Raw genomic sequence first — 12,675 nt, forward strand, 5'->3', positions numbered from 1 at the left:
TAATTTTAGCAAATCCTTTCCTGTTGCCATGGTGCAACAATAACCAGTTATACAAAAAATAAAACATACAGTCCATTTCCTAACTGCTCAGGTGGAGGACAAATGTATGAGCTGTGATTGTCCTGATGTAGAATGCAAAACAATTGCAAATTCAAATACCATTCTAATGAGATAATGCTAACTTCAGTGAAGCTGTTTTCTTTTAGAATGAGGCATTAATTGAAATTGCCTTGCCCAAACTGGGGTATTTTTTTCTTTATTTCTTAATTTATTCACTAGTTTATCTTTAGTGGTAATCTGTGGATACCTGGTAAATATTAGCTGCAAAATATTTTAAATAAAGTCTTTCCCGACTCAGTGGGAAAACTTCTATTTCCCTTTTTCCTTCTTTCTTGGGAATGGCCACAGCTTTCATTTACAGAATGGTTGCATGCTTTCGTATAATTTCTTTTTCAAAGCCGTTAAGCAGTCCATAAATCATTCTTAAAAATAAGCATTAAACTTATTGTAAGATAAGTACTTGTCTTAGAAGTCTGCGATAAATTTGTAGAAAATTTAAGGTGTCATTAAATCCACAAAGAAGGAGGATTCAGTTATGGGTGACAGCATGCTCACGACATTCACTCTGGTTTGCTTATTGAACCGCGACTTTTGCTGTTGATTTACTCCACTGTAGCAATGGCTCAAAAAATTAGAGAGTCCACCTTTTCCTATAATTTTATAATTGCCAGAACTGGCAATTGAGAACTACATGGTTTTAATTATTTCCCTCAAAAGAAAGCTTATAACCTTTTTTTTTATAACTTTTTTTGGTAATAAGTCAGAAAATACTAAAAGAAGAAATTTTTTTTTTTTTTTCAAATAAATGGTTGTCATATACAGATTTGTCATTGGAAGAACAAAAGAATAAAAAAGGCATCCACAGTGTGTGCTCCTAAGATAAAAGCACAGACTGCATTTGAAAATACAGGCATATGCTGTAGCAACATACATTTAAATGAGGGGACATTTGTCAGGATGAAGATTTCTGAATTTCAGACATTAGAATAAGGCAAATATTTCAGGCTAAGCTCACTCTGTTGGCACAAAGAGTCATTTTCACCTTGCTTACTTCTTTCCTTCTGCAGCTGAGAAAGCCTCGTCCTTAAAAGACTGAGTAATGTTGTCCTCATTCTGCAACTTACAAAACCTCCCTATAAAAGCCAAGAAACAAGACAACGCAACACAAAGGCATAGGAAAAATCAGACAAGCACGGAGGATTCGATGCAGCCTTTGTTCTGTCTCTACAAATGGACCAGATGACCTCTGAGGTCCTTTTCATTCCTGCATTTCAGTCAATGTGTGGGTAGTAGCTACGGGTAGTAGAACAAATACTGACATTGAATGTAAGCCTATAAATACAAGTAGCTGAAAATGGAAAAAGAATCAGAATACGAAGCTGTATATTTTGCTGTGGTAACCACTATTAAAATATGATAAAATGCTAAATGTAATTACTATTCCTAGCAATATGGAGAATCATAGAATCATAGAATTATAGAATGGCATAGGATGGAAGGGACCTTAGAGATAATCTAATCCAACCTCCCTGTCATGGGCAGGGACACCTCTCAACTAGACCAGGCTACTCAAGGCTCTGTCCAACCTGGCCTTGAACACCTCCAGGGAGGGGGCATCCACAACTTCTCTGGGCAATTTATTCCAAAGTCTTACCACCCTCGTACTGAAGAATTTCTTCCTAAGATCTAATCTAAATTTGTTCTCCTTCAACTTAAACCCATTTCCCCTTGTCCTATCAGTGGACACTCTTGTAAAAAGTCCCTCCCCAGCCTTCCTGTAAGTTCCCTTCAGGTATTGGAAGGCAGCTATTAGGTCCCCCCGAAGTCTTCTCTTTTCAAGGCTGAACAATCCCAGCTCCCACAACCTGTCCTCGTAGCAGAGGTGCTCCAGCCCCTGGAGAAGATGGAAACATTAGGACAAAAAGGTAAGGAAGTTGCCCTAGAGTCTAGAAAGTGAAGATCTTTGATCTGGACTATAGAATTGAATTTGTATAAGTCCACCTGTACTGTCAAATCAGTGTTTTTCCTAGAGACTTGCCTGGAAAGCTTGCTCCATCACCTTTTGATCATTTAAAATTGTCTGGATTTTCTGGATGTTTCAGTTCCACATATCTGCACCTATTTGCAAGCTGCTTGCACTTGATTATCACATTCACCCACTTCTGTGCAGTGACCAAGACCGACACTAGCTGATTTGTATAAAAGGAGCCAGTGATCAAGCAAACACACTACACTATACAGCCTCACAGAGAGCAGAGTGACTGCGTGAGCAATACAGAATCTGCTGGCATATTTTTGCCATTTTCCAGACAGAAGTATTTAAGTCCTATTTAAGTTTAAATACATTATTAACTCTGCCTTCCAAATCAAGTCATGTGTACTAAGTATATCATCCCAAGAAATACGAACATTCATTTTGCAGGCATTTAAATCTGCCATGTAGATAGTAGTAGCATTTAGACTTCCAAAATCAGTCTGGTTTTCCCTTGGATCTACATGCTTGGCTAATATTGTCATGGAGACCAACTGAAGCACAGAGATGTCCCCAGCACTCCTTTAGTGCCCTGGCACTGCTTCCTCACTCTGCAACGAGAAATACCCATTCAGGACCTATCGTCAGTCCAGAGGAGTAAATTGCAGCTGAGGGCTGGGTTGATCTCTTACGCACCTTTGGCCCCTCAGATTTGCATGAAGAGCCTTCAAGACTAACAGAAGCCTGAGATCCCACTAAATGCAATGGCACATGCAAGTTCTTAGGACCTGGCCAAAGTCTGCTTCAACAAAAATCACATCGGATTTTAACTACAGCCATAAAAATGACCAACTGTTAATAGTCACACCCATTTTTTTTTTTTTTTCACTCTAAGTGAAACAATCCCTGGAAGAGCAAGTGTTGGAAAAGTGAATCCTCTTGCAACTTAACGTAATGTAACAACGCATAGAGTGGGAAGATGAAACACTATCAAACACCGAGCAGTCAAAACATGAGATATTCCAGTAAAATGGTAATTTAAAAACATTAATTCATCCAAAATAGTAAATGTTCCAGAGATCTGAAGTGACTTATGAATGAAGTGAATGAGTAGCTGTGAAGAAGAATAAGATATATAGGTGATAAAATAATTTAGGTTAGTTAACTGAAGAGAAAGTCATAAGCCAAGCTATGCGAACAAGAAGTACAGCGGAAAGATGTCTATATTGAGAGAGTAGAAAGTATAACATCCACTGCAGATAATATTTAATCTTGCTAACTGTATAAATTCAGGAAAAACAACAAGGATGAAAAGAGTTTTAGTATCACTGGAGACAGAGCAGTTTAGATCTCTCTTCTCCATTTTTACAAGCAGTTGCAGCAGCAGTGTACGTGACAGACCATCTACTCACAGCTTGCTAAGACCAACAAGCGCAGTGGAATAGTTAGAGAGGCTATGAAGCTTCTCAGGGAATGTGAGGCTGACATAATCCCATGAAAATGCCAGATACCACATGATTGTCACTGGGAGAAAAATTTGTACTTAGATACAGCCTAATTTGCAATTCCTGGTTTAGTCTGACAACCTGCACGTTAGAGGATTTGTACGGTGGTGTACGGAGCTGCATGTATAAAGCTGTATGCTAGAACAGCTGTGCTAAGGACATGTCCTATTAAAATAACAGACAAATAAATGGTATAACTCATGCACCAGTGCTAAATACACATTACTAGACGAAGGCGTTGTAATGCATTTTCCAAATGACCTCACAGCTTGTTATTTTGACTTACAACTGATACTTTTCTGTAAAAAATTTGCTTGTTGTCTGCCACTTTATTTCAACTGTTTTTTACACCATTCACTGTTCTATGTGTCAAAATTCTAGTAGTATTTATGAATATATATACTCTTTATTTTAATGAAAACTTTTGAAGGTTTGTCATATTGTTCAAGTCTGATGTCTAAAATACCGAAGTAGTTTACATTTGCATTTCACCTTTAAGAGACTATTTCAAAATACTAAGAAATGCTTAGAAAAGCTATTAATTCTGACAAAAATAGTTCTGCAGTGTTTTCAGAAGTCACTTCTATAGAATGAAGTGAGATGTGGAAATTCTTACACAGTTGTAATTGATATTAGTGGAAAAAGTCTTTATAGGGTTCAAATACTCTTGGAGCTCTAATGGTCTAGGTGTAATAAAAATCATCTAATGTTTTGCCTCTCTAGTAGCATTGAATTGCAGAAATACATATACAAAAATATAATAGAAATGCAGTCTAAGTGCCAGTTACTTTTACAGAGGTTTTAGGGAAAGGGTGAAGAAGACTGAGACCAACCTGAATAAGCATCCAGCTGAACTGGCAGAGGTAAAGGTAATGGGTAACAGATGCAAGGGCAGAGCAGCTTTCCTCTGAGAGATGTTGGCTCATGTAAGCAGAGGCCAGAAATGAAATCTGCAGGGAAAAAATGAATACATACATATTGGAATTAAATAAAATTAATTTAATAATAATAAAGAGGGGAAAAAAAATCTTCCGTTTGGAAGTAAAACACACTCCGTTACCATTCCAAGGACTCAGGAGAGAAACCTTGAATACGTAATATTCCCTCAAAAGAAGTGATTCTTTAACACTGTCAGCCACAAAACTGACATTAAACTTTTTGCAGGCGATCTAATATCCATTATATCCATATCTAAAAAGACTATAGAAAGATTTAATATTTATTGTTTAATATTGTTCACCAGACTAATTGCTATGCAACATTAGATACCAGTTTTGTAACTGAGGGTGGAGATTTTCCTCTGTGAAATAAAAAGAGACATTATCTTCTGATTTCAGTGCAGCCAGAAATTTTATTAAGTAAATAAACAAACTCAAGACGCATTTACCATCTTCAGACTGTCAGACATGTAGCAGTATTACATCCCATCACATCAGATAGCAGTGCTGGACAAAAAAGAATAGACATTTCTTCTGTTGCCTAAGAGCAGACCAGGATTTCACCCCCACAAGGCAGATATAAGTAATATTTTCCACAGACATGCAAATGTCAAAGGACGAGATGTTGGCCAGGTGAGTAGCCAATACATTGTCTAAAGAACAAAGGTATTCCACCTCTGACTGCAATGACCACTGCTAAACAATTTCGATATAGCTCTTAAAATTAAAACAAAACTCTGAAACTTTTAGCTGTCTTCTGTAAAATTCTTTACAGAGGAAATAGTTCTACAAGCAGACTTCATTAAAGAATTAAAGTGTTCACATAAAGAAAGGCTCAATTTACCTACTGAATGCCTGCAGTAACTGATCATTTTTCCTTTCCTTTAGAAGGAATACTACATTTTGACCAACAGCCCATTGACTTGTTAGTAATAGCAATTCGTGGACTGTGCAGACTGATTTTATATATGTAATATATATATAAAGAGTTATATATTATGTATATATTTACATATTTATCATCAGGAGATGGGGTAGGGAAGGAAGTTAAAGTATATCAAGTGATTTGGCTTATACCTGGACATCATATTTACAGTAAAAATATATGTATGGTATTGGATAGATCTTTTGCACTCTCTTTACAATAAAAATATTTATGAAGGCAGGTTCTATTTACTGACAGATAGACAACGTTATCTAAGCATGAAATGGAAGAATATGAATGTGCAGCTGGACAACAACTGAACTAAAAGTCATTATGAGATGCATTTCATTATCTAAAGGAAAAAATGCACTTCTAGTATTTTATGTAGGGTTCATCAGTCTTCTGCTGGGAGCTGGAGTCTATCCGTGGGCACATAATCACTCAGTTATTAGGAGGTTAATACACAGCTTAATATAGACTGCTACTTGCCAAATGCTGACACTGCTAAAAAAAAGCCATTGTCTGGAGTGGGTTAAACACAATCGAAATATGTGTGCAACAGCTGCTTTCCTTTAGGGCTAACACAAGAAATGTTTATGTAAACAACTCTATAGCACCAGCTAGCTCAAACAGTACCAGCAGGACTCTTCCTAAAACTTGAGCAAATGCTCCTACTTACAACAAGTGCAATACGGCACAGATCTGGGTGGAGAGGCTTTACCACCTTTTGTTCTCTGAAAGCTTGTGTATATGTCAAGGACAGACTGTTAGACTAGACACAGAGATGAAGAAGGGATGAAAACACAAAAACAGACTGATCGAGTCCTTGAAACATGTTTTTAGCACCTTCTGGACTGAATGTTGGCTTTCTGCAACTGTAATCAAAGAAACTATAATTTCTAACTTTTTCCTATGCCTTAAGAAAAAAATAATTTTTGTACATTTTTGTAGATTAAAAATGAGAAGTATCTCAATGTCAACAGTTTTTCAAGCAAGACAACGCAAAGAGTCCAAATTTTTGCTAAAAACGTGTAGCTTTCATGGATACTGACTCTTGCTGAAAAAGTAAAACAGCAATATGGCTGAAGTAATCACTCAGCTAAGGATTCATTCTAACTAATGGCATTACAGTCTTTTAGACAAAAGAAGGTTAAAAAGGTAAAAGAGGTAAAGAGATGTTTATACATTACTTTCACGTAATCATTACCTTGCTTCTTGGGTAGAGGACATAAATAAGAATTGGATTATAACACAAAAATCAAATCATAGACCATATTTTGAAATGTTGTGAGAAGAAACTGGCTTATCTACACTGTTCTGAGAAATGCTGGCTACCTTGGCACTTACAGCTTAAAACACAGTGCACTGAAATTTAGTAGAAGCACATGGAGTGCAGGCTATTGACAGCCCATAATATCTGAGGCAGTTAGGGAAATGTACAAAAAAAAGCACCTTCCAAATAAATTGTTCTTTAGACCTAACTGCCTCATGTCTTCTGTACTTTGCTTAGTTTTTAGCTGTGGTGGGCAATCTTTTGTAATGATGAACCTATTACTTTAATAAGCGAAATAGGTACCATATATCGAAATAGGTTGTTCCCTCTTGGAACACTAAAAAAAAAAATATTGGATCTGTTCCTTTTGATACCAATTGTTCAGAGCTCTCGTATGACTTTATATACCCCTTTTCAAACAATCTTTGTAACATGCTATTTGGTTCTATGCAGAGATTAAAACATAATGCTTCTTCCTGGCACTTGTCAAAGTGATCAGTCTTGACCCAAGACCATTTAACTAAGTGACAATAAGTGACTTACGTCACTCAAGTAGCAGGCTGCGAATTTTTTTAATTTGCATGCAGCAGTTCTGTGCTACATTCAAAATTACAGTGATAGAGTATCACTCACAACGTTTCTTTTGACAAAATGAAAAAATAAAAGTTAAAAAATAAAAGAATAAATGGATACACTTCTGTTAAAGAGCAAAAAGAGCTTTAATGGGATTCCCATCTGACATTCATTTACTCAGTTAATTAATCAAAGGATACTGCAATTCCTTCGTAACTCTAAGACAATTACCTAACAATTATTTGAAGGAAATTAGCACCTGGGTTCTCGACCTAAGTCATCGGCACAAAACTATACATGAATAAAACCAGACGATTTACAAAACTGCATGATCCATATGTATGAAGAAGAGTGTTTTTGAACTGCTGTTTCCAAGCAGTGGGCTGTTTGGAAGAGAACATCACTGCCCTACTAGTTAAGAGCCGCCTCCTAGTTTCCATCCTGCACTTATTCATGGTCATTTCATATCTATTTGTTCTTCTGTTGGAAGCCTCACACGTTAAACAGGATTTCCTCCTCCATGGGGTTTGCACTCTCATGAATTCACGGAAAGCAGGAGTATTCTCTCTTGGACTTCATTTTTCAAGGTCAAACAAGCCGACCACTGCACAGCGCAGTACTCCGAAGAGATGCCTGAGCTGGGCTGGACAGCAAACGCGGTTTAGCTCTGCAAATACAGCATCTGCTGGGATCTATTTATCTTGTTTCTCCAAGTAATCCTAGGTACCGTGCTGAGAAATGTATACTTACACGTGTGAAAGCCTGTCCTTGTGCAAAAGCTTTTGCAGCTCGTGTACCAATTTCATCACCCCTCTCTATACGGGTCCCACAGTGAGAATACATACTTAGGGCTGGATGGGGAATTTCTGGAGTCACAAGATCCCCATCCAACAGTTTTCTTATCTCCCTATTTACCATCTAAACACTTCCAACTGACTGCCTCTTGCCACAGAGTAGAAGTTTTGCTATCACCCTGCAGGTAATGACTTTTCACCTTGTTCTAGGAAATATCCCTGTACTTCACACTTCAGTCTTCACAGCTATTGATGTCTTTCTACACTCTACCCCACTACCACTTCATAGTGTCAGTGCTTCTCTACTTTCTGCCATCAGCACATTTTGCCCAGGCACGTTATTTTCTGTTCCACAAACTGGTCCTTTAGGATCAGTGAAATACCTCTCTTCTCTCATTTGCCCCTCTCTCACAGCTGCCTTTTCCCATCAGTGTGTTTCCTCCCACACTGAAGTTCTTGGACTAATCCTCCTCAATTATTATTTTACTAATTATGTGACTTATCTATTTTACTGCATTTATCTCATCAAAGAAAACTATCCGACTAGTCTGGCACGTTCTAAGTACAAACACACAAGAGTCTTATTCACCTCTTAATTTTTCTGTATGTCTTTGATAGAACATTTTCTGAACCTTTACATCCTTCTGAGATTGAGTTACTGGGCCTGCTGTTGCCAAGATCACTTCCCTCTTTTAATAAATTATTTTCCAGTCACATAGTAGCACTTTGAATTGAAAGATTTGTTAAGAGCATTTGCTGCTCCGCATTTTCAAAGTTAGGAATGGGGACCTTTTTGTTCCAAGATGCGAATGCACCTGTCCTTCAGGTTCTCCTTCTGCCTCAGTGGCCATAACCTTCACCTCATGCTACTAACTCTATTCACCATCTTGCTTTATCCCAATGGTGATGTTCAACATCACTATCTTCTCTGAAAATGTGAAAAGTTTAATTTTGTTAGTTTAACAATTAACATTTTTCCTGCCTCATTGCAAATTTTTACCAGAAATTTTACATTACTTTCTCTTCGTTTATGTAACTAAAAAACACTTGACAAAAGTTCCACACAAGATTACACTATTGTTATATAATGTGACAAACCAAATGTACATGATGCATTCATTGATGCCAGCTATAGATGACGTAAGGAAATCAATCAACTTCCCAATCATAAAATAATTTGTTAAAAATCTAAGTTCAGAATTAGCAGAGCTAAACTTGTCCTTGTTACAGAAACTTACAGAGAAAACAATGCATCTAAGTGAGAGCTTCCTTTTGAATATTGTATAAAAGACAAAAAGGAAAGACCTGAAGACTGAAGCAATTCCATACGAACCAGGTAAACAACAGCCAACTGTGGAGTAGATTGGCTGAAACCCAAAAGGTGGAAGGACTAAATGTCTTCTTTGCCTCAGGCTTTTCTAACAAGATCAGCCTTCAGGAATCCCAGGTCCCAGAGAATAGAGTGTAAGGTTGGGGCGAGAAGGATGTACCCTTGGTGGACGAGGATCAGGTCTGAGAATACTTAAAGAAACTGGACCATGGGGCCTGATAGGATGCACCCACAAGTGCTGAGGGAGCTGGCAGATGTTGTCATGAGGCCACTCTCGGTAGTCTTTCACCAGTCATGGTGACTAGGAGAAGTTCCCAAATACTGAAGGAAAGTACTTGCATCTTCCAGAATGGCAAGAAGGAAGACCTAGGCAACTACAGGTTGGTCAGCCTCACCTCCATCCATAGGAAGGTGATGGAGCAACTAATCCTGGAAACCATTTGCACAGGAAAGATGAGAAAATCTTTAGGAGTAGTCAGTATGGCTTCACCAAGGGGAAGTCACACTTGATCAAAATGATAAACTTCTATGATGAAGTGACTGGCTTGGTAGATGAGAGGAGAGTAGTGATTATTGTCCTCTTGGAATTCAGTAAGTCCTTTGGCACTGTCTCCATAAGATCCTCATAGACGAGCTGTTGATTTATGGGCTGGATAAGCAGACAGTGAGGTGAGCTGAAAACTGGCTGAATGGCCAGGTTCAGAAAGTGGTGATAAGTGGTGCAAAGTCTAGTTGGAGGTCAGCAACTAGTGGTGTACCACAGGGGTCAATATTGGGTCCATTCCTGCTTAACATCTTCATTAATGACCTGGATGATGAGGCAGAGTGTACCTTCAGCACATTTGCAGATGATACCAAACTAGGAGGAGTCGCTGATACACCAGAGGGTCATGCTGCCATCCAAACGGACCTAGACAGGCAGAAGAAACTGGCTGACAGGAACCTCATGAAGTTCAATGAGGAGAAGTGCAAAGTCCTGCACATGAGAAGGAATGACCACATGTACAAGTACATGCTGGGGGCTACCCAGCTGGACAGCAGCTTGGCAGAAAAGGTTCTGGGGGTTCTGCTGGACACCAAGGTGAACATGTACCAGCAATGTGCCCTTGGCTAATGGCATCCTAGGCTGTATTAGGAGGAATGTTGCCAACAGGTTGAGGGAGATGATCCTTCCCCTCTGCTCAGCACCAGTGAGGCCACATCTGGAGTCATGTGTCCATTTCTGGGCTCCCCAATAAAAGAGAGACATGGACATACTGGAGAGAATCCAGAAAAGGGATGTGAAAATGATGAAGAGATGGAGTATCTGTCCTATAAGGAAAGGCTGAGAGAGGTGGGACTGTTCAGCCTGGAGAAGAGGGGGCTCAGAGGTGATCTTATTAATGTACATGAATACATGCAGGGAGGGTACAAAGAGGATGGAGCCAGGCAGCGGTTTGAACAGCACCCAGTGACAGGACGAAGGCAATGGGCACAAACTGAAACACATGAGGTTCTCTCTGAACATCAAGAAACACTTTTTTACTACGAGGGTGACCAAGGACTGGCACAGGTTGCCCAGAGAGGTTGTGGAATCTCCATTCTTGGAGATATTAAAAAAACTGTCTATACACAGTGCTGGGCAACTGGCTCTGAGTAGCCCTGCTTGAGCAGGGGTGTGGACAAGATGACCTACAGAAGTCCCTTCCAAGATCAACCATTCTGTGATTCTGTGACAAGATTAATGACCTGAATTGGGTACATCAGACCGGAGTGGACTGAGTCAGTTTTTGGACAATTAGCATATGTACAAAATTCATGTTATTCACAGCATAATACACTATTTGATCACTGTATGATTAAATCCACGATTATGCATGGGAAAATTTACCTATGGGTAAACCTGTGAATGAGTTTGAAAAAAATATAAATATCCTCCTTTCTCTTAGCTTTTTTTGCTGGGCATGACATCGTGTGTTATGAAATATCCCTTTGGTCAGTTGGGGTCAGGGGTCCCAACCCCACTCCCAGTCTATACTGGCCTTTGGGCAGCGATGGGGAGGATGTTGGAGAGCAGCCTTGATGCTGTGTAAACACTGCTCAGCAGCAGCCAAAACATCAGCATGTTACCAACACTATTCCAGATAAATGTACAAAGCACAACACTATGGCTGCTACGGGGAAGGTTACCTCCATCCCAGCCCAGCCCCAACACACAAGGAACTACACACATTTGCAGTGGTATCCACTGTGAACGGGACAGTGCGCATTTTCATAAACTCTACCAAACAGGTAGCTTTGAAATTTTGTTTCTTTGCGAGTGCTAAAGGTCAACGATTCCAAACAGACATCCAAAATATCAGCACATTCAAGTACTTCTGGATTTAAGACTGCATCTGATCTTCCACCAACCGTTTTGAGCTTATTTGGAAAGTACTGTATTAAAATGGTTAACATTGTGACATTCCTTCAGAACTCTTCCAGAGAAATTAAGTGAAATTGATGAATTTGGAATACTTTGATGAAAGAATATTCCTATTTTTTTTATTTGAATGAGAATTCTTTTCTGGCTCTTTGTGGCAAATCATATCACATCACATTGCATATCCCAGTCACAGAATATGCAACACCCAGTGAGGAGGACAGGAATGTTTTCTGTTGAAATCCACAAGTAATTGACTTACCATGTTCTCCTCAACATGAACCAGTATGTCTTAAGCTTCTGTCCCAATTTTTCAGCCCGACAATGCAATAAAGACTGAAAAATTTATTTTACAAAGACCTAAGCATATCTGAGGCAATAGTAGCTACATAACTCCATCAGAAATACTAGAAAACAGAAACTTTCTGCACATATATTGCAATTGTTGAGTTAATCTGAACTAATACGTAGAATAGAAGGTACAAGTAAAATAATAAAGCAGTTGAGTATTATTAAAACTTGATTTGTAACTTTAAGAACTGTAAAAATATTTTCACGTGAAGAAACAAATCTGAGAGTAATAATCTTTCCTATGTGCTGAAAATCCAGCATGTCGTGCTGGGTGGAGCAAAAAGAGAGAGAACACCTTGCTAAGCTCTAGAGGAAAAGCTGTGGAGAAGGCTATGCCAAGGAGATGTAAAAGCATCCAGCAGCAGAACACCACACGTGTGGCTCTGGAGGAGGGCGCAGGGCTGGAGTCTGCCGCCACATCTACTGGCTCAGAACAGTTTCAGTTTCTCACTCCATCAGGAAGAATCTTTGTCTCCTGGAGCTGAGAAAAAGATCCTTCCCCACCAGCAGAAACCCACCGCGGCCAACTCCCCTAGAACACTTCGGAGTGTGC

The 12,675-nt window shown here is 39.0% G+C and overlaps 1 protein-coding gene across 1 annotated transcript in view; it reads right to left on the bottom strand.

Annotated features, from left to right (window-relative positions):
* ADGRV1 (adhesion G protein-coupled receptor V1) overlaps positions 1 to 12,675 on the bottom strand; it is a 306,160-nt gene that overhangs the window by 103,372 nt on the left and 190,113 nt on the right. The window contains exon 85 of the mRNA XM_086628926.1: positions 4,371 to 4,487. Coding sequence (XP_086485052.1) covers positions 4,371 to 4,487 — 117 coding nt within the window. The remainder of the gene's footprint in view (positions 1 to 4,370; positions 4,488 to 12,675) is intronic.

The sequence above is a fragment of the Tauraco erythrolophus genome, chromosome Z (assembly GCF_009769465.1).
Source record: "Tauraco erythrolophus isolate bTauEry1 chromosome Z, bTauEry1.pri, whole genome shotgun sequence".
Classification (NCBI taxonomy): Eukaryota; Metazoa; Chordata; class Aves; order Musophagiformes; family Musophagidae; genus Tauraco; species Tauraco erythrolophus.